Below are 22,424 nucleotides of genomic sequence, written 5' to 3' on the forward strand. Positions count from 1 at the left end.
ATATTTTAAAGCCTGGAATTTGTGTTCTTTGAATTTTGATTTTATACTTGACTTTATTAAGCCTAGGGGAGTTTCTTTTTATATCCATAAATATGGAGTTATTTCCTAAGGCAGCTGTATGCTTTCTAGTCTGGTATCTTAATATATATTCCTAGAAGTTTGATTTTGTTTTATTCTCATATATAAAAATTATTTCAGTTAAGAATCACGGAATTATTGGAAGGAACCTTCAAAACTGGGACACCTTCCAGTGGGAGTGGTCCAGGCCAGGATGGATGGGGTTTTGAGCAGCCTGGTTTGTGATTTAAGGAGTTTTATTCTGTACAATTCTCCATGATAAAATGCCACAAAACTGTTGGGATATTGACACCATAGAGAAGAGAATGTACCACAGAGAGTGGACATTGCCCCCACTACTTAGATTATTATTATTTTGGGGTGGGTTTTCCTTTTAGCAATGTGTATTTGACTAGAATGGGATACTTTCTTCTTTCACTAGGTCATGTAGAAGGATTCTGTATGATGTGCACAATGGAAAGTCACATCAACCAGGTCCTGTGTTGCTCTAATAATGCTATCAAACCCACATCTGTTATCAATGGCCTTAAAAGTAAGTAGTTTGAAACAGGTTTATTTTTATTTTTTTTAATTTTACAGTGAGTTATTTGATGCATGTAAATAATTTTGCTACTTTAAAGAAGTATTTTAGAAATGTGTGTTTTCTTTCATTCTATAAGAAATAAATATACGATAACCTTCTTATTTATTAGGAATAGGAAAACATTTCCATTTTGGCAGTCAAGAGGATGCACATGAATTCTTATGCTTCACTGTTGATGCTTTACAGAAAGCTTGCTTGAATGGAAGCACCAAGTAAGCATAAAATAATTACATTTCAATCTTTCCTAGCCCCTCTTACTACTTTATTTACTGTCATGAATTAAAATCTGTGTCCTTGCTTTTCATAAAACCAAAAATTGTTTGAGGAATTAACTCCGTGCTTTCAGTCTTCTGAGGTCTGACTCTAATTTATTTCCAGATTAGACAGATCTTCTCAAGCCACCACACTTATTTATCAGATATTTGGAGGATATCTAAGATCTCGAGGTACATTTTTTAAAAACTTACTGTCTTTCAAACTGCTCTGTGTCTTTTTGTCTGTCTGTAGCAAAGGAGTTTGTAGTTTGACTAAAGTAATGTGCATTAATAATTTAAGTTCATGAAGTTAGCCTCATTCAAGTGCTGCTAAGCATTTGTATTTTGATTGCAGTGAAGTGCTTGAACTGCAAAGCAGTGTCGGACACGTATGAGCCATTTCTCGACGTTACTTTGGATATAAAGGTAAGAATGTGTGTGAGCAAGGCCTGAGATGTGTAAATGCTTGTAGACCTTTGCAAAATAAAGTCATTTTGCTTAGAAACTTATCTTGCTAAAGCAAAACAGCTCTGTAGTGGATGGTGGTGGATTGGACTGTGTTGTTCTGTGGAAGCCATGGAGATGCTCTCCATGTTTGGATTGGATTTAAGCTGGAAAAATAATAATTACGGCTACACAAACAATGATATAATCATACTTCTCAATTATTTTACTTCAATATACATCTATTGTTAGACTGATGGGTTTGATTGTTCCCATTATTGATGCCAAGGCATACCACAGATACTGTCTGGCACTGCAAAATTTATTTATTTTCAAGTGGGATCATTTTGAAATGAGGTAAATACTCAGAGAACTCCATTTCTGTCTCCTCCTTCACAGTGTTTGCTGGTTCACAGTCGGCCACTTAAGTATAAACTAGCAAGGTTCTCTTGTAAAGTGCTTGTAAGTGTTTGAAATTTTGCAGTTCTTGTGACTTAGTGTTCTACTTTCTTTCTACTCCTGCAGGCAGTTACATCTGTCACCAGAGCTCTAGAACAATTTGTGAAACCAGAACAGCTGGATGGTGAAAACAGCTATAAGTGTAGCAAGTAAGATTATTATTAATTACACCTTGATACAAGTTCCATGTTCAATGCAGTGCACGACTTGGAGGATGAGTTATCTCTTGACTTTGTTTAGCTGTAAGACAGACATGGCTTGCTGTTTCATTCAGTTTTGTTTACATAACTAATATACTGAAATCATTCAAAGCTTGGGAAATAATGCACTTGTTTCTAAATTAGTAATTTTTATATTTCTATTTGAATACTTGGAAATACATTATAAGAATTGTATTGCTCAAATTGGACTTTTCTTTCCAATACTGTCTGTGCTGGGCCTTGTCAGCCTTCCTGAGTGTGAAGTTGCACACTAAATAGTCAAGGCCAGAAGTTAAAAGGCATGGTTGAGAAATGTGAGCTGGAGCACAGGGATACGGACAAGGATTTGGGGTGGGAGCAACACCAGCTTAGTCACACACAAACCCAGAAGTTTAGTCTTTTTGTGAGCTTGAAAAGAAAGGTTTGGGACATGTACAGTGTCATTTCCATTGCTGGCAAACTACTACATGAGTTTTCAGTTTCCTTTTTGTTTTCTACCATTATTTTTCCTAATAAGGATTACTACTGCCTGAAATACTCATCTCTAAATACAAGTTTCAGAATTTTACAAACCACTTCTTTTTTGTTTTCCTTATTCTGGGTGGCTCTCTTATTTTGTTCACTGCCTTTCTCCATCAGTTTGGAATTCTGTGCCTTGTATTTTGACATCAGTTTTAAAAGAGACAGTCAAATCCTTTCTGTTTGTTACTCAGCAGTACTTTTCTTGACAATGTGAAGTGACATGTTTCAGTCTTTGTGCTGATGGTTGCATTTCAGGCTTTAGTCTGTACCTCCTTCAAGTGTGCAGTGAAATAAACAAAATTAACAATTTTGTTTTGAAGGACTGCAGAGGGTTTCAGTCTTTCCAGGCAACCTCAGTACAAGAAAACTCAATATTGTCCAATACTGTCTGCCTCTTGCAGAATGGCTGTTTCCTTCCAGTGATTTTTTTACTGCCTTACCTTTTTGACATAAGAAAGATACATGTTCAGGCATTTATTTGGCTATCTGGAGATAATGTCCTAAATCCTTTGTTCTGTGGAGCTGCCTCTAATATCCTGCTATGTTCTTTCTATTAACAAAGCTGAAATGCAGTTTATGGATTTAAGAAAAGATCTAATATATTGTACAAGCAAAATATCATTCAAATAGCATAAGCCCGTGTGAGAGGTGGAAATTTTTTTCACTTCTGGCTGAGAAAAGAATATAATGTTAAAAATATGTCTGTGCTTGTTTTAAAGGTGTAAAAAGATGGTTCCAGCATCAAAGAGATACACGATACATCGCTCTTCCAATGTTCTCACAATATCACTGAAAAGATTTGCAAATTTTACAGGTGGAAAGATCAACAAGGTATGTTTGCAGCTGGAATGCTGCTTTATCTTCTTGGAGTGGGCATTTCCCAAAGATGAATACTCATTTTAAACTTGTTCACATTTCAGGCAGTAACTACAGTGTAAGAGAAGTTGATATAACAACTTAGCAACCATGGCTGTTACTTTCTTTTTTATTACTGATAGAGTTCCTATGTGACCATAAGAAGATACCTTCTCCTTAAAGAGCTAATTCTGTGGAAAATAGCTCCCTGCAGCTTAAGTTATTAAATGTTGTTTCTGAGAATAGGCATTTTCATGTGAATTGAAAAATATATTTATATAGTCCTAATCTGTGTGTTTTTCAGGCTGTTCCATGAAGTACTTGAGGATAACTTTTGAATCTTCTTTGTCTTTATTTAGGATGTAAAATACCCTGAATATTTGGATCTTCGAGCATATATGTCCCAATCTATTGGAGAACCCCTCATCTATGCTTTGTATGCAGTTCTTGTACATAGTGGCTTCAACTGTAATGCTGGACACTATCTCTGCTTCATAAAGGTAGAATCAGCTCAGCTTCTAACAGGATAAAATTTGTGCTGGCAAAGAAATTAAAATGTTATTGGTAACCACTGGTTTTAGGGGAAAACATTGCATCATGTGCTTTGTTTGCTTTGTTTTGGTATGCTTTGTTCTGCAGTGCTCTATCTGTGATGTCCTTTGGAACACATGCAATTCATCTGAAGATATTCTGTCTTTGTTTGCAGGCTGGTAATGGACTTTGGTACCGAATGAATGATGCCTCAGTAGAGCTTTCTGATATCAAAACAGTTCTCAATCAGCAAGCTTACGTACTCTTCTATATCAGGTAATAACACCAGATGTCCTCAGAACATTTTTATTCTCAAGTTGCTGATACTTGTTTTGAACTCTTTTTCTTTTCACTGTAGGAAAGTATTTCTATTTGTATATTTCTGTCTAAGTGGGAATTCCCCGTGTCATTTATTACCTTTCATTGCTTGACCTTAAACTTCGACACTTGGGTACACTGCTTTCCATCTGCTCACTGTAGCTGGCAGGTTTGGAAAAGAGGAGAAATCATGGCCATAGATGGTGTGAGGCTGAACCATTGCTCTGGAAAGGACATTGTAGGAAAACCATTATCTAATCTTCAGTTTGTAGTTCTGCCTAAGTCTTCCAGATGTATCTTTTGTGTCATGTTCACTGTTGCTGAGATGAGGGGATGGGTTTAAGCGGGAGCAGGCTGCAGGAGGAGCTCTGAGCTCAGCTGTGCTCTGTCCCCAGGCGCTATGACCTGACGCTGGGGGAGCGAGCGTTCTACCTGCCCGCGCCCTCCTACCCGCGCTCCTTCCTGGGCCAGCGCGGGGCCAGCAGCAAGCAGCCTGCCTTCATGGGACCACGGCTGCCTCCTCACATGATCAAGGTAATTCCAGGGGATAATAGCACCAACTTAGACCAGCTTTTGGTGTAGGGTGGGGTTTTTTGAGTTTTAGTTTCCCTTCCACACTGCAGGTTTCTTGGTAGCCCTCATGCTGGAGCCAGAGTTGCTCAAACAGTGGCTAATCCTTAACTGTGCAGCCTTGCCACTTTGTTACTTTACCCTTCCAGCTCAGCTTTCTAAAGCTTGAAAGGTGTGCTCTTGAGACAGTTTAAGTCGTCTATTAATGCCTAAATAATTTAAATTTAAAAAGTCGTCTATTAATGCCTAAATAATTTAAATTTAAAAAGTAGTCTATTAATGCCTAAGTAATTTAAATTTAAAAAGTAAATATCTGCCCCGTCCCTATCAGTGTTACTTTAGTTGAGACAGTGATAGAATACAAATTGTCTTGTTCCTGAGTACTAGCAGAAATATTTGTTGGGGAGGAAAATAAATATTTTTTTTAATAGCTGTAGTCAATGTTAAGTTGTTTGGGTGGGTGTCAAAGTGATGCTCATTTGATACCAAAGGCAGGATTTACTCACACGCATTGGATGTGCATGTATATTGAGAGGGAGGTGAGGTTTTTTCTTGGGTATCGAGGCAATCTGTAGAACAGTTTAGCATGAGAATTTAATGTTGTAAAACTTCCAGTGCTGTGTGTTTAAACATTTCCATCTTACAATCTCTTCAAATCCAGAGTTCAAGTCGTTTAAATGGAAATGGACCCTTAAAAGAGGATCCCAGTACTGTTGGTGTTGCTGTCAAAAGGCCGTCTTCAGCTCCACCAACAGCTTGTGTTCAGAACTGGGCCATTTCCAGGCCTTCAATGGCAGACCCTTCCAAAGCCCAGAAGATCACCATCAGTATTCACAACAAGCTGCCCCCCCGGCAGGCGGTGCCGCAGGCCGAGTGTCCCAGCAGCGCTGTGGAGGAGGAGGATCTGAAGCCCCTTCCTTCAGCCACAATTACAAACTCTTCAGCAGCAGAGCCTACCTCAAACCTCTCCACAGTGTCAGTTGCTACTAATGTCTCCAAGCAGGAGGCTCCTGATGAAATCTTTGTTGAGCCAGCAGTGAATGGAAACCCTAAGCTGTGTTCTGATAACATGGTCCCTTACGGTGCAGAGCCTTCAGGAAAATGCGAGGAGTCAAAGGGCTTGTTCAAAAGGCATTGCAACGTCATCTCTTCCAACGGGATTCTGATTGGGAAGGTGGTCCGTACATTGCATAACTCCCATTCATCCTGTCAGAATGCTGAAGAAAGATCCCAGCATGAGCTGCCAAAAATTGATTCCCTAAATGGTGCTATTAGTTTAGATAATGAATATAAAGAAAATGGACTGAAACTTGATGATTCCACTTGCCAAGTCCAACCCGTTAAACCTTCTGAGATCTTCTTCTCTAAAGCAAATGGAGTGCTTGAAGCGGTGAGTTCCATTTGTTCATCTGCACTTTCTCACCTATGAGATATTCAATATCCTTGGGCACTACAATGTGGAATACAGGAAAACGCAGCACAGATTTCATTCTAACCCTTTGTGCTATTATCCCACTGAATTTGCAGAGCTGAGCTAACATATGACATATGTCAACATAAGAGAAGTTCAGGGAGATTATACTTCATAAGTTTCATAAAATACATTTTTGGGAGGAGAGGGATGACATGTCAAGTGGGAGTAGTGCAGGTATCTCTGTGATCTTGTGTAACATCTAATGTTGGAAGTTTGTCAGCAGTAGTTTTCTACTAAAAAAAGGTTTTTCTTTGTTAACTTCTGTGTTTTAATTGCAGATGCCTAAAGCTTTGTCACCAGATCCTCAAGGTATCTTAGAATCTCTTACGTACAGCCAGTTGAACAGCTTGTCAGAGGAAAAGAGGTAAAATGACTATACTGGTTAAAACAAGATTTCATACAAGTTTATTACTATTTTACCCATCTACTAGTAATACTTAAAAGATTTACATCAGTACAAAGAATTCCACACTGTCCATCTGGTATTGCAAACATCAGCACTGGGCACACATTATCCTGATACTAAATACAGGCAGATGCCTCCTATAAAACTTTCACAGGATGTTTTTACATTTTTCTTCCATTGTCTGGAATACTTTTTCTATTCCTCTTTCCCTTTTCTGCATCCTAGGATGAGTGAATGTAAATTCCCACAATCTGCTCTTCCACTTGGGAGAGTGGGAAATCTGTGTGTTTACCTTTTTTCTAACTGAGGGAAGAGCAATACAGTTGTTGTGGCTATTGATGACATTCAGAGCTGCAAGTGGAGGGAGTTGGATGTGTTGGGGATGGGTTTTTTAAGGCAAGACCTGAAGAACTGAGAGAAGAAAAAGTTTCCATGGGAGCTGAGGGAGATGTAAGCATGGTTTTCTAAAGTCAATGTCTTTCAGAGTTTTGCATTAGCTATTTTTTTTTTTTTTTAGGAGATTTTACTTCTAACATCTTTTAGATGGACTTTTTCAAGTTAAAAGTATGTTTTTATTTTTGTGCAGTGTCTCTGGACCTCAGAAGTCTTCTGACAAAGATGGAGTTACAGATACTGTAGTGATGGAAGCACTGTTTGCCTATGAAGAATCCAGGAAGGTTCCTTCCAACTTTAGCTGTGAGGTTGAGAAACTTTTTACTCAATCAGATTCTGAAACGATTTTTACCAAAGAAGAAGTTGCTGAAAGTATTATAACAAAAGCTGATAATGCACATCTCAATATCAATGGTCAGCACAAGGTTAGGAAAAAATCCTTGGATACTGAAGGTGAATTCCTTGGGCAGTGTGAGTCTGAAGACATCAGAGATAAAGACAAACTAAGAAGATCAAAAGAACCTGAACTCATTTCAAAAGAAAATCCTTTGTACATCAAAGGATCTCCTGAGAGCAAAGAGAAATTAGGGCAAATTTCCTCTATAAAGCCTGACATTGAATGTAGTTCTAAAAAACTTGCATCTCTAGATATTACAGACAAATGCCAAGATACAAAGGACATTTCTAATAACTATGTAGCGGTACCACCTGTTAATGACTCTTCTATTACAAAGCTGGATAAAGTATTGGAAAGTCAATTTTCTAGAGCAGATGAAGGACTGAGTAATAAAACATGTGAAGATGATGATAAACATATGAAAAAAAATAAGAAAAAAATCCATGACTCTAAAAGAACTGACAAAGAGCACTACCGGAGGAAGAGAGAAAGCTCGGACACTGAGGAGAAGGAGAGACAAACCAGAAACAAACCAGATGATCATTCCCACAGGAGGAGGAGCTCTCACAGCATGGAAACAAACAGGCAAAGCCGTCACAAGCAGGAGTATTGCAGTGAGAGCAAGTACAGATCCTCCCACAATGAAAGGAACAGTCCCAGTAATGGCAGGAGCTCAGGAAAATATTCTCGCTACAGATCCCGAAGCAGAGAAAGGACAGATCCAGACAGGAATAGGTATTATTATTCCAAAGGAGACAGACCTTGGATTAGAGACAGATACTATCAAGATGAACCACGGAGATGGGACAAATGCAGGTACTACAGTGATTATTATTCCTCCCATGGAACAAGGGATGGTAGGGAGAGGAGGTCTTCTCATTGTGATAAAGACTATGACAAACTGAGCCAAGCTTACAGCAGGTCACACAAGGATTATCACTGCAAAGGCAGATGGGCTCACAGCACACTCTCCCGAGAGGAGGACGTGCATCACTTCAGCAGCCACAGAGCAAACTTCCACCACTGTTCAGTACCTCAGCAGCACTCGGAAAAATACCCCCGTGAGAGGCACGCGCTTCCTCCAGGCTCAGCTCACTCCAGTTTTGAGGACTCTTCCCGGGAAAACGAAAAAGAAAAACTAAGAAATGGCAAAAGAAAATACTCCCACCAAGAGGAAAGTGGAAGTGACATAGAAAAGAAATGCCGAAAGACAGACGACCAAAGAATCAAAAAGTATAAGAAGGTCAAGAAGAAAAAGAAGTCCAAAGATAAACATCGAGAGAAGGATTACAAGTAAGCAAGGATTCCAGCATAATCAGCAATTTTTTCCTAATTATTTTCTGGGTATTTCTCATGTCTGCCTTTTTTTCATTGTTTCTAAGTAACTTATCTGTCATGATGTGACGGGATCATGTTATTAGGTTGGCCAAGAGAAGATAGGAAAGATGTTGCTGAATTGTGTTAGAACACTAGAGCTGGACAATGTAGACAGAATAACATCTGCACACCGCTCTTGATTAGGTTACAATTTTAATTTTTTTTTTTTATTCCCCATATGCCTGTTAACAATTTGTGTACAAACCACGACCTCTTGTCCTTCATTCTGAGGGCTTAAGATTGCTGCATCTAAATTAACTTAGATATGCAGAAAGTACCACAAAGTAGCAGACACTCTGCAAGTCGTCACCTGTGGTAAATAAATAACATTTCATATATACATCAAGTGCCACATCTGTTTTTCTATTTTAACTTGCATGTTTCCTTCAGACTTTATGATTTGGATTGCTCTGTGCTCCACTTTGACAATGACAATCGCAAACATAAGAAAAAGAAGAAAAAGAAGAAGCACGACAGGAAACTGAAAGACTTATTGGAATATTTAGATCCTCGTTTCCAGAAGAAAACATGGGAGAAGAAGGAAGAATCCCGTCCTCCAGATGACCATTTATGTGAGCAATACAGAAACCAGGGCAGTAAACAACCCTACAAGGAAGAGAAGCCTTCTGGTGCAGGTGACAGCAAGAAATACAGCTCCATGGCAGCCACTGAGTATGTCAGAGGTAAGGCCCTGGTGTGGTGGCAGGACTCCTGGCTGGTCACAGCCATCTTTAAATGCTTGGCTGATGAAATCCCTGGGGTTCAGCACAGCTTCCAAAGAGCATCGTGGCTGGGGGTTGGAAATAGATGATCTTTAAGATCCCTTCCAATCCAAATCATTCCATAATTTAAATAAAATACTACAAACAGGGCTGGTTGCTCACTCAGAATAACAGGAGTTGGTGATAATACTGAAATATTTTTGGTCCAGGTGTAGCTCTGCCTTCTCCTAAGCACAGCTGTCAAACCTCCAGGGGACACTTCACAATTTAACACCTGGAGAGTGTTAAATTCCTGCTATTGTTTTATTCAGTTGTGGGGTTTTCCTGTTAGTATAGGCTTAACAATACATAGAAGTGGGCTGAGGAAACAGCTCTTTCCCAATTTTTGGTATTTGAAAAAGTCTGTCTGGTGCTTCTTACAAAAAACCCAAATATGAATTTGTGTGCCTGACTAAATTTATACTGAGCTCTCAGCTGTTGCTTGTCATAATCTCAGCTCGGGCTCGAAGTAGATAAATTAATTAGTTTAAATTAATTAGCTCTAAAATTATGCAATGAAGATGATTGCACACTGCAACAAATTCAACATCTAAAATCAAACTTGACAACATTTCCCATGAAATTTTTGCTGAACAGAAGTGTTTATTATAGAAATAAAACCTTATTAAATGCCTGTTATCTGACATAAACCAGTTCCAGTTACTGATCTGTTTTAATAGAAAACCAAAACAATCCCCTAACTGTTTTACTCAAAGATAAGTGAAGAAGACAGCTCACTATCCAAAAGCAAGTTTAATTGTTAAATTGTCCACATTTTATACCTACAGTTTAAGAATTGGGTTAATGGTCAGTGACAGTCCTGTTCATTTCTAGTCATGTTGAAACTGTCAATATAGCACACAAAACAAAAAAATTGGAGAAGTTTAATCTTGAAATTCTGGAAAATTAAAATCCCTTTCATGGGGTTTCCACACTTGTGCAGATTGCCACAGTCAGTGCACTGAATTCTTGCACTGAAAAGTTTGCTCAAGGCAAAGGGGAAGTGCATTTGTGGAAAACCTGATTGTATTTTAAGACACAGATAACCAAAAGTTGTATTCTAAAAATACAGAGTGGAGGGAAAGCTGATTGTTCACCCATTATTCTTTAATGAGAAATAGTTAAGAACTGAGTTGAGGTCTTTCAAATCCTAATATTGTAAAAGGAGATTTCTTTTTTGATACTCATGTCCAAAATAACCCTTATTGCACTCAGAGGGTCTGTTCTAGCTGACAAATCAGCAACTAAACAGAATAAAATGCTCGTGCCCAGTCGTGGTTTGGCATTGGTGATTCTGTGGCCAGCAGGTGGCAAACTCGGTTTTCCCAAAGCAGGTTGGGTGAGGAATTTCACGTTCTGCAGCTCCTTGCTCAGGGCAGGGCACTGAGGGTGCTGGGCCGTGCAGGAAGGAGGAGAAGGAGAAGGAGCTGTTTGTTCATTGCTGAACAACACCAGGGGGAGACAAGGGCTGGAAAAAGCAGTTTAAGTCTTGAGAATTTTAGTATTTCCTCAAGTCTGTGGATGTTAATTAGCTCCATCTTCTGGAATGTCAGTTTTTGTTGTTTGGTTTTGTTTTTTTTTTAAGTGGGTCTCAAGTAGAATTCTCTGTTGGATGGAAGCTGCTTTGGTTGTGTTTTTAGAATGCTAAATGTCTCAAGGTAGGGACAGGCAAGGAACCACTGAGGATTTGTGAGGTTGTGCCTTTTCACCCAACTCCTGTTATTTTGAGTAAATTAATAAGGATGAAAACAGCTAGTGAAAAATTGTTTTTTCAGAAAAGTTTATACAGGAGGGGGAAGGAGCAGCTTTGAAGCAGTTCTTTCCTACATTCCTGCATGTTCTCTCCAGCAAGTTTCTGAAGGCTCTGCCCTTGTGGGAACAATATGGTCAGCCTGACCACAAGATTGTTACTAAAACAATGCTGCTTTCTAGGCAAATTGAATTGAAAAACTTCAATTACATTTGCTCCAGCCAAGGTCCAGCTCTTGCTGTTCAAGCAGGTGGCTCTGTCCTAAGGCTCTGAACAGCTCTGCAGCCTTAGCCTAGGACTGGGGAGCAGCTGGATCCTGCCTGAGGGAGCAGATGGAGCTGGGGCAGCTTTGAGCCTTGTCCTGTAGAAACCAGACCCCTGAGCAGTTTAATGCTAAATGCCACAGCAGGACTGACCTGGTTTCCTTTTGCCTCTCAGATGTGGAGCTGACTGATGAAAGCCTTCAATACTCAGACTGAACCCACCACCAACCCCAAGGACTTCTGACCACCACCCCACCAACCCTTCACCTTCAGAACCAACAACTTCTCATCATCGGATCCAACGACTTCTTACCTTCAACGACTTCTTACCTTCTAACCTGACATTACCAATAGTGACCATCAAAACTTAAGATTTATTATCAATTACCATCAAGACAAAATCCAGTCATAAGTGGTGCTTAACATTTCTGTACAGAATTTTACCATATAAGAACTTTTTTTTAGTTTTTAACTTGAGACTTTCTTTTTTAAAATATACTTCTAATCCAAAAGGGTGAAAACTTTTTACAACTGCTGAACATTGTAAATTACCACATAAATATCTCACTGAGCTGAGATAATGCCCTGGAATAGACCATCTCAAATGCTGCTTAATTACAGACTCAGGTTGACTTTATGTTATTCATGTAATGTTACTCCAAGTTAAGACATCTGGTGCAAGAGCGACCAGGAATTATAAAAGTTGCAACTGACAGTCTGTATATTTAATTTAAAGACTTATTTAAAACTTCACAAGTTTTGCAAGAGCTTCATTTTTTTTTTCTGTGGTCTGACACTAGAAACTAATTTACTTCACATTTGAGTTATATTCAAGATCTGAAGAAAATCTTCTGGTTTTCGACATTGTGAAACAACAAATATGCAGTTCTGAATGTATCTCTCAAGACTATTTGTATATTGTTCCATATGTTTTTATTACATTTTCTTAATATACTGTCATTTGTCTTAAGTCTCAGTTGTCTGTTTTGTCTCTCTAAAGTGTCTAGTTACAGACAAATTCATACTGTGATTTTTATTTTTATTATTAAATGCTATCAAACTGTGATGCACTTATTATTCACTGGTCCTGCATCAGGAGATGAGTGGGGAACCTGTATTAAATACAGTTCATCTGAATAATCTGTCTGGTTTATACAAGCTGTGTTGTTCAGAGATGTCTAAAGTTTGATCTTTGTTTTTTTAAAGATAAAAAGCACTTGCCCCACTGTAAATATATAGCATGTAAAATTTATATAGTATATAAATACAGCAAAGTTAAAATGGATTTTTACTTGAGTTTTACTTGAGTTATTTAACATGCACTGTGTCATGGGAGCTGAGAGCTGTCAGAGTGGGTTTGACACTGGAGAAGTCACATCTTCCCCTCAGTGTAGGGGAGAAGGTGCTGTTGGTGTGAGCCAGAGAAGAAAATCAGTAACTGGGACTGCAGCTGCCTGCACAAGGATGCTGAAGGCTCCTCCTTTGAACTTAAAGCTTCCACAGCCAGGCACCAGGTTGGGAAGGAGCTCGGTATTATGTATGGCAAAAAAAAAAACAAAACAAACCACAAAACCAAAACTAACAGGGAAAAAAGCAAACTAGAGCAAGGTTAATGTCTCACTAAATAGTTTAAAGCAATCTTTTGGTACACAGAGAACACCATCAAGCCAAAGCATAATGTACCTGCATAATGTTCCTATGGCAACAGTTCTGTGACTTACATAAAGTGACGTGGCAAAGTAACCAACACTCCTGTCCTGTATCTGGCTTTTTTTCCTCTTTTGTCCTCTGGCTCCAAGGTTTGGTGTCTTGTCCTTTGTCTGATGAGTAACTCCAGCAGAACTTCTCAAAGGAGTTGGTGTTGTTGCTGTGCCTCCCTTCAGAGCCCCAGCTGCCCCAATGGCTCTGGAGCAGGGAGGGCACTGGGTGACACTGCCCCAGGGCTGTGGAGCAGCAGCACCTGTTCCTAATTGCTAATTGAGGAAATTAATTAATGACTCCAGGAGCAGAGATCCGCTTCCCCCCTCACAGCTGACAAACCCCTGGCAGGGAAATGACAAAATAAAATACCTCAATTTAGGGTGGCTCCCGAGGGAAACCTCCTTTTACTGGAGTCACACTCATGTGCTAACACACTTCACTGAAACATTTTGCAGTTGAAGGGTTTTTTCTCTGAAAAAAAATGAAACCTGATAATTTAAATTACTGTGCCTAAGGGTAAAGAGGCCTTTTACTTACAAGAGCAGCTGGAAAATTAAACCTTAACCTCTTAAGAGTCAGCTATTGCCTGCCATGTATTCCTGGTAAATGAGGAGACAGTACAGTTTCACACTTTATTTTTGAGAAAATTGACAGATTTAAGCAACAGGTCTTAATGATAAATGAAAACATTAATATTGCAGTGGCTTTACATAAGAACATCACCGTTATAACAATGATTGATACAGAATATTTGTCATGCAAATCACTTGTATACACGAAGTAATACTCATATCAATACATACCTGTACAGTATTTACATTTTATATTTAAACTCTAGCTAGAAACATTTTCCAAGAAAATATAGAAATGAAACTGGTAAGCCACAAGTCTTAATTTGTAGTATCTGGTCTACAACAGACCTAGCTTTTCCAGCAAGCATATCTACATAGATATGTAATAAATCTTAAAAATATGCAGTTTTTTTATATATGAAGCATTACAAATGCTGCTCACTTTATAAAGGTTCAGTTTTGTACCAGTCTACAATGGTTCAAAATGCTAAGTGATGCAGAGCTTATTTTGTCAGAATATTGTAAAATTTAAGTCAGTCCAGCTGAGCTTAAGTTTAGTGTGGAGTTCCCTCCCAGCTGCACTGACACCGTGGCTCTCACTGCCCTGCAGCTGTAGAGGGCAGGGCCAAAAGCAAAGAGCTCAAGAATTCCTCACCTTTCAGTGCCACAGGAAGGGAGAAGCTGTTGTCCCCAGAGGACTTTTCCTCAGCATGGCCAAACTGTAACAGATCCTGCTTTATGCCACCAAGCAGCCACTTTCAGTAGCCACCCCTGGACTTGAAGCCCAATAAAAAAGGGAAAGGTTGAGAGATTTTTCTTCACTCTCATGGATAGTACCTGATATGGCCAAAATTTTCACAAGCCACTTTGTTTTACTGGCCCCGTGGCCAGTGGAAATTTTGGGCCAGTTTCACTCCCTGTTAATACTGTTACAAAGAACATTTGAAATCAAATATTAACACACACAAAAACGCTATTCCATTAGCTTTGGTAAATTAAATAGATACATTGAGCACCTGTTTAAGATGTTGCATTTCAATGCTAAGAAATAAAATATTTCCTGCTATAATATCCTCAGTTACACGTTACTCTAAATAATTATTTCTGCCGGATATAAGAACTTCAAACTAAATACAGCAAATGAACTGTCAAGGCCTTTCCTTCATGCTCATAGGCAGACATCCTCACCTGGTTAAATAAATAGATTTCCTCAAAGGTGGTATTTCAGAAAATAAAAATTGATACAAAAGTGCTTCATGGCTTATTAATGCTTTTGTAATCTCACATTTCTCCAGAAATACTGTATTTGCTGCCTTTCACATTTATGCTCACTAGTACCACTGATCTGGCCTGTCACTATTTGCATTACAAATCTACTTGTCCAAAGCTAAGACTTGATGTAGGCAGTGCTTGAAAACAAAATGTCACTGCAGAACAGAAGACTCCAAACAAGTGCTGGCAGCAGCTCCATCATTGTGCTGCTTTGCAAACACAGGACACACAACTTAATTAATTTCTATTAAGAGTTTCAATGTGTTCCATTAAGATATCCCCACACTGACACTTACTCAAGGATTCTACCTCCTCTGGCTGAGTTTTACTCCTTTGGAAGCACTAAGATTTAAACATTCACCCAAGCAATTCCACACACCCTGGGAAAAATCTAAAATGTAGGAAAATTTACTTTGTTCTTTTCCTCTCAGCCTCTTTTGCAAACATGCAATAAAGCAAAACACTCACAAGGCTGACACTCCATGCAAAACAAGGCAAATCAGTAAGACAGAACAGTGAAACAGACTCTCCCTTACAGTTCAAAGGAGATTTCAGACAGATCAGCTTGGTAAGTCTGTGGGTTTGCCAGTGCAGCACATCTCCCTACAACAGAGCCAAAGGTGCTCCTGCAGCCAACAAGCAAAGCTGCTTGAACATTTTGGGTCTCCAACACATCCACTGGCACAGTAGGCACAGCTCAGGTTCAACAAATTTGGGAAAAACTGGGAAGCAACAGAAGCAGTAGAGTCAAAAGTTCCCACTTGTTGCCCCTGTTGTGGAACTGGGGGCTTTACCCTAAGAACAATGTGTGCTATCAACAGAAAAGCACTGGAGTAAAATCTGCTGCAGCCAGTGATGTGTTCCTGAAAGATCCAGCAGCAGGACCTTCACAGGTTTCAAAGAGAGACACATGCCTGTGGGGAAGTCTAGCTGCACCAGGCAATCAATACTTTATTTTTTAGTAAAAATGTCTATTTTTTTCAATTCCAACTGCTGTAGCACAAATCTGAAAATCATCTTTAAGAATGCAATAAAAATACTGAACTTGTATAAACTTGCACAAACTCTCTATGTCCAAAGTTTGTTATCAAGCAAAGGAATGAATCCTGTTGGCTTAACTCTCTAGGGCTGCATCTTACAGGGACAGTTCACCTTCCTGGCTTTTCCCTTTAAAAACACTGAATGCATGTGAAATTATCTGGGGGTGTTTTCACATGCAAGGCCTGAAGTCACACAAGCCCTGTCATCTCTCCTTTAGGAGCAACTTAGTGTTAATCAAACTACAGCATCTCACACATAGGAAGGAAGTTACTATATAAAAAGCAGATTAAACCAGTCATCAAACCTTATTGTTTGTTGTGAGTGTATGAGCAGACAGGAATGAGCTTTAGCCAACTGGCAAACACCAGACCACATCTGGTACTTCATGGCATGGCCACAGCCTCAAGCCTCTGCTGCTGGGCCCTGCCTGTATTTGTATTTCAGTGCACACTGACAAACCCCTGGCACCAGAGGTACCCCCTGAGCTGCCAGCCACTGTGTGTCTAAGGAAAGCTATTTCCAGAAAGGCAGGAGAGGAATCCTGAATGAAAGCTGCACTCAGGTGGTTCTGTGAAACACACACAACTGAGAACTGCCACTGGGACTGTGAGGTTTCTGCTTCTAGGAAAATGCAGTGCCAGGTCATGCTGTGCTCCACTGTTGGTGCTGCACTTAAGTGAGAACTCAAAGTCTTATAATAACTCCTTCTTTTATGGGAAATGTGTGCTCAGGTAACAGGTAAGGATGTTTTAGTGTTAGCCCTGCACTCCTTCCCTCCCAGCCCAAGTAAACTGGAGTTGTCACTAATGTAAGTGAAAACAAGGCTTCCATGTGTTCAGTTGAATTAAGTTCCAATATAATAATTCTCTGGGAATTGAAGCTTACTTCAAATTATATACCAGTAACTATTTACCCTGAAAAGTTCTGCCAAGTTTTTATGCCATAGTAAAATGTATATATATATATATATATATGTATATATATATAAGATTTACAGTTATCTTCATTTAGTTTGTCCAATTTCTTCTATCACTCCACAGTATGTTCAGTTATAGGTTGATGCAGGTCTGCAAGTTGCTGTTCATGTTCTATTTTTTATTTGCAATTCTTCTTTTCCTTGTTGCCAGCATATCATAAAAGGGATCCCTGCTGATACTTGCTCTGGAAGAGAAAAAAAGGTATCATCAGTTTGGTTAATAAATACCCATTAACTATTTCAATAGCTGTGAAAACTAAAACTTTTGTTCTCTCTTCCTTGTGGATGACTCCACACTGTTAAGATTGATGGCTGACTTCAAAGCACCACAACAATTTCTTTAGCACAAGGTTCAATTCCACTGTGATTAGTTCAGAGCTCACACCTTCACATCTTGACTATTATTTATTTAAGTGTGGGTCTGCTTAGAAACCTTCCAATATAAAGTAAAGCTGTGGAAGTTTAAAGCTGCTTGTGAACATGCTTAAGATACATGTCACTAAAGTTAATTCTTGGGTGAAGTAAGAATCCAATAGAATTAGGTTTAAAGACAATTCACACAAGATTTTACATTTGCATAGAATAACAAATCCATGTTCTCCTCATTTGAGTTAGCAGCAGTATTTCCTTAGGACCACACAGTAACAGATTTGTATCTTGATCCACCAGCCCCACAGAGCTCACTGTTGGTCCTCGAGGACATTGCCACATCAGAGTTCTTCCAACAAGTTACAACAAATTCTCCTCATATCATACTCTGAAAAGAGCTTACACTTCATTCCTGAAAGACTTCAATTTAAGACTTCAAACTCACTTGATAGATTTGATCCACTCCTCCTTCTCTTCTGGGGTGGGAGCAGATATTCTGTACACGACATGGTTGCCTTCCACCACTCTGCCGTCAGCTTCGGTTTTACACGCCTTGATTACCTGACCTTTATGGCTGGGGTTGTAGAGCTCAAAGCAGTTCTGGAGGGTAGAAATGAAGGAATAAATTTAAAAGAACAAAACAAAACTGACAAATAAATTCATTTAACAGTACAATTAAGTTCCATATGGTTTACTCGTCTTCGTTTTAAAAATAAATTTGAAACTGTCTTACTGGTTTTCTAGGGTCTTCGACTTCTCTTATGCTAAGATTTTCTAATGGAATAATTCCTCTAGGTTCTTTGTCCTAAAAAATTAGGAAAATGTCACATTATTAGTTACATATAAATCTTGATTACAAAGAAAATTCACCATGATATATACTCACTGTTGTGTATTCAAAGTAATACAGGCAATTATCAGTCAGAATAAACCATCTCCGTTTCCATGTTTTTACTCTTCCCCCTACAAACAAAAGGAATTCCAGAATTAAACATGTGCTGCTGTCAGAGCTTCAACAACAGGCAAGGAAATAATTAGGTTCTTATTTTTCAAAGTATGGTTTAATTGCTTAATGGTAAATGGATCAGGCACAGATGAGTGAGGTTAAAGGAAGTTACTGCAACTTGTCCTGAGGCAGCATCAGCTATGGAGGTGGCACGAGAGCCATGGGCAACAGTGAGTGGCCAGACCTGCTCCCTCTGTCCAGGCCCTCACATGTGCTCATTGCACCAAAAATTCCAGCTCTGCACAGGGCTGGACCCTGCCCTTGCTGCTGGGGGTGAGTGAGGCCAGCCTGGGCTGCTCTGACACCCACAGAAGCAGCAACTGCATCCCTGCAACACGAGAGACCCCTCAACAGCTTGTCCTGGGCAAGGAAAGGGTCCCATCAATAAAATTAAAGGGCTTTTTATCACCTTCCTGTCACTTCACTCGTGAGCAAAGAGCTGATTAATAACCTATCTTTACTTTCAGATTTAATATCAAGTGTGTAAGGTGCTCAGAAACATTAACAGAACAAATACAATGTGTCATCAATGAAGAGCAAATCCTGTGCCAAAATATACCATAAGTATATGGTATATAATTTGTCATCTTTCAGTATTTTAAAAACATCTTCTCTTCATGGGTTAATAAATCACTGAGTACATGTGACAGAAGAAATAGCTACTGCTCCAAAAATGCCAATTTTTCCTTCATTAACTGTTTAGACAACAGCAACCACAGAGTTCCTCTTCCTTACACCTGCTAATATCACCCTATAGGGAACAGTTTCTTTTTAGAAACAAAAGCATTGTTCTGGCCCTCTCAGTTGTTCTTCTGCCAATGGCTGCTTCAGAACACACCTGGCTTCCCACATTACATTATTTTAAAATTCATTTCCAAGAAAGACAATTGTAGATAGAGCATGCATATGTTATTAAAAAGTTTAGATCCACCATAGTTATCTGACTTCAGGATTATGTCACCACCTGTGCATCATCCATTCAGCAGTGATTTAATTTCATTAAGCCAACATTTCAAAAGAGTTGATCTTGCTACTGAACACCTGTGCATAAAAGAGCACCATCAATACACACAAGATACCCAGTTTAATCCAAGTCATATAATCAAATTTAAGATATAAGCATAATTTTTTGATCTTTTTGTTCTGCTTAAGATAGCTGGGTTTTTGTTTAACACAGAAATCCAACTCAAATTAAAGAACAATTCTAGGGATATCATGACATTCCTTGATACCAATCTACTGCATATTTGCATTGTTGCATGTTGTACCTTCCTTTTGCTGCGTTTCACAACCTCCACAATAGCCCAGTGTTAACACACTGCAACATTAAATGTACTCAATAAACTTGATGTTTCCACCAGATGCACTCATATCTTAAGAAAAAATTAATCTGCAAGCAGGTGTGGTGAAATAAGTGAAGGCAAAAAAGTGCAAGATGCAGAAGCTGTGACACAATGAATGGTTGAGTGAACTGGAGACAGTGAGGGAAGAACTGAATTTTAGTACAACCACTGTGACAGATCCTTAAATAAACACGGCAGAGATGATCAAACTGGCACGTAAGTCACTAGAAAAATTCCCCACACCTTGACCGAGAGCTGGCTCGGGTAGCAGGAAGCGTTTGGGCCGGGCAGGAGGAGCTGCAGCCCCACGGAAAGGCAGGGCCGGGTCACACGGAGCGGGCGCTCCCTGCGGCTGCACAACGTGACTCCATCTCACACAGCCCAGCGCTGCCAGCGCCTCCTTCTGCTCCCCAAGGTCAGCGGACTAACATCAATTCACATTTTATGACCCTAAAACACCCTGTTTTTCAGGCTAACAAGTAATATCAGCTATCAGAGGTCATGGCTTGCCCGGTGCTAGCAGGAAAATAATTCAGGAGGAGAGAGAATGAATCCAACAGGGAAAGAGGTTACTATCACAGAGCAGATTGAAGAGAACAAAGGCATTTCTCATTAGCTGTGATACCATGTCAAAACACAATAAAAAAAATCAGTAACCACCATATATTTAAAAGAAGACCTGTTTATAATTGAAGAAAGAAACAACACACCTAAAACACACACTCCCAGAACAATATGAATTGCCAAGCAGTAAACAGCAGTTGAGTTTGCTGAATGTTTTCCTGACAACATCCACTCTCTCTGGAAAAGCCAGATTTCTCAGGCCTGAAACCTTCTGTAATCATGCTGCAGTTGTGAGGAAGCTTTTGTCATGAAACATCACCCAGTTCCAGGGAAGCCACAAAGAGGATTATGTATTTCCATCAACATCCCTCTTACTGCTCCCTTCTCCTAAAACAGCCAGTAGCTCACTGGGTTACAGCACTCATGGGAGTCATAGAAATAGACCTTAAGTCTCTGCTCCACCAAGCTATCAGTTACTCTTCCAACGAGAAAAAAAAAATAAAAAGAAAAAAAAGAAAGCAGTTAGGCAGGATTTTTTGGTGGGATAAGGAACTACTCTCACATATAAGTCTCTGTCTCCCCATACAGAGGGTTTCATACTGAGTTTCAGCTGTCAACAGCACAGAAACTCTAATAAAGCTCAAAATCTAATCTGTATTAATCAAGTTTACAGGGGTCACCACATCACATGTGTTTAATATGCCTTTACAATGGGCTGCAGCTCAAGCAGGTGGCTGATAAGGCACTGTGGCCTGTAAACTGCTCATGAGATTAACAGGTAAAAACACATGATAACAAAACATTCTTGTCCTTGGCTGAGATTGCTGTAGGCTCATAAAGCAACAACAGAGAGTTTAGGGCCATACTTCATCTCTTATTCCAGCTCCCAGCCTTTTAAAGATTAGGACTGGAGGGAATTAAGTTAGCAGAAGAGGATCAAGAAAACCAGAGTATGAATCCATAAACATTTACAGAAACGGAGAGATAAGTGACATACTTCTGAAAGATCATGCTGATTACAAAAACGCACAGACATCTCAAATAATGAAATATAGAAGCACAGGATCTTCCACAGTAGGTGGAAATGTAAGTAAACTACAAGAAAAGGCTACAAGGCAAAATGTACAGAAACAGGAACAGAAATCCTCTTCACCTTTGTAACTCAACAGAGGATTTTTTTTTTTAAACTCTGGGCAAAGAACACACTAGGCAACAAGGTAAAAGAAACCATCTATAATAAAGGGAAAAATAACTGGCAAGGACTTAGGAAACATAAATCTCCAAAGTAAAAAAGGCCTTAAGGCCAAAGACAGCAAGGTACCTAAAGTTAGAAAGTTCTACTCAAATCTTCAGGTCATTTATATAAAAAGTTTTAGAGCTGAGAGATGCACACACCAAAAATGTATTGTTTTCTCCTCAGTTAATCTGGATAGCACCAGACAGAACAGACTCAGCAACTACATAGTTGGTTGGATCAAAGTTTGGCTTTCTTCTAAAAATCCTTTTCCCTTGGCCACAGCACCGATTGCCTGAACCTGGAAGAGCCTCAGTCCCCCCAAGAGGCAGGCAGGTACCGGAAGGCTCTGGTTCCTGATGAACAGCCCTGTTCTCCCAGCCACATCAGGGAGGAGGAACAACATCCTCCCAAGGCCAGATGTGCTGGAACAGGCACCGCTGGCGGGACAGCCCCGGATGTGAAGCTCCTGGACCTTCTCCAAGCATTCCGTAACCGCCTGACTGGCAGAAAGAATTAACACACTCATGTGTCTGGCTGAAATAATTTCCTCTCCAGTTTGGGGGAATAATGTCAAAGTTTCCCTCTAACTAGAAGAAAATATTACACAAACCAAGCAATTGGCCAAGAGAATCTGTTTAAGGCAAGAAAACACCTTCCTGGCAAAACAGTTCAGACTTGGGCATTAGCAAAGAGAGCACAGGCAACAAG

General features: G+C 39.5%; 2 protein-coding genes across 9 annotated transcripts in view; one reads left to right on the forward strand and one right to left on the reverse strand.

The window, feature by feature from the left end:
• The window catches only part of USP42 (ubiquitin specific peptidase 42), an 18,349-nt gene extending 5,429 nt beyond the window's left edge, over positions 1-12,920 (forward strand). For 4 of the 5 annotated variants that reach the window (XM_071444050.1, XM_071444051.1, XM_071444052.1 and 1 more), the window contains 14 exons: positions 500-610; positions 771-873; positions 1,040-1,107; positions 1,271-1,341; positions 1,885-1,967; positions 3,260-3,371; positions 3,755-3,895; positions 4,102-4,202; positions 4,640-4,778; positions 5,476-6,204; positions 6,567-6,652; positions 7,281-8,777; positions 9,252-9,544; positions 11,811-12,920. In XM_071444050.1, coding sequence (XP_071300151.1) covers positions 500-610; positions 771-873; positions 1,040-1,107; positions 1,271-1,341; positions 1,885-1,967; positions 3,260-3,371; positions 3,755-3,895; positions 4,102-4,202; positions 4,640-4,778; positions 5,476-6,204; positions 6,567-6,652; positions 7,281-8,777; positions 9,252-9,544; positions 11,811-11,851 — 3,575 coding nt within the window. In that variant the 3' untranslated portion in view covers positions 11,852-12,920. Of the gene's footprint in view, positions 1-499; positions 611-770; positions 874-1,039; positions 1,108-1,270; positions 1,342-1,884; positions 1,968-3,259; positions 3,372-3,754; positions 3,896-4,101; positions 4,203-4,639; positions 4,779-5,475; positions 6,205-6,566; positions 6,653-7,280; positions 9,545-11,810 lie in introns of those variants that run through there. The other variant, XM_071444055.1, reaches the window with a different exon arrangement.
• Positions 12,921-13,954: 1,034 nt separating this feature from the next.
• CYTH3 (cytohesin 3) overlaps positions 13,955-22,424 on the reverse strand; it is a 49,091-nt gene continuing 40,621 nt past the window's right edge. For 2 of the 4 annotated variants that reach the window (XM_071444068.1, XM_071444066.1), the window contains exons 10-13: positions 18,453-18,531; positions 18,300-18,371; positions 18,012-18,166; positions 13,955-17,382 (exon numbers count right to left, since the gene is read on the reverse strand). In XM_071444068.1, the coding sequence (XP_071300169.1) occupies positions 17,310-17,382; positions 18,012-18,166; positions 18,300-18,371; positions 18,453-18,531 (379 nt within the window). In that variant the 3' untranslated portion in view covers positions 13,955-17,309. Of the gene's footprint in view, positions 17,383-18,007; positions 18,167-18,299; positions 18,372-18,452; positions 18,532-22,424 lie in introns of those variants that run through there. The other 2 variants (XM_071444065.1, XM_071444067.1) reach the window with 2 other exon arrangements.

Source organism: Agelaius tricolor, unplaced genomic scaffold, assembly GCF_023055355.1.
Source record: "Agelaius tricolor isolate 1412-34295 unplaced genomic scaffold, bAgeTri1.0.p SCAF_19, whole genome shotgun sequence".
Lineage (NCBI taxonomy): Eukaryota > Metazoa > Chordata > Aves > Passeriformes > Icteridae > Agelaius > Agelaius tricolor.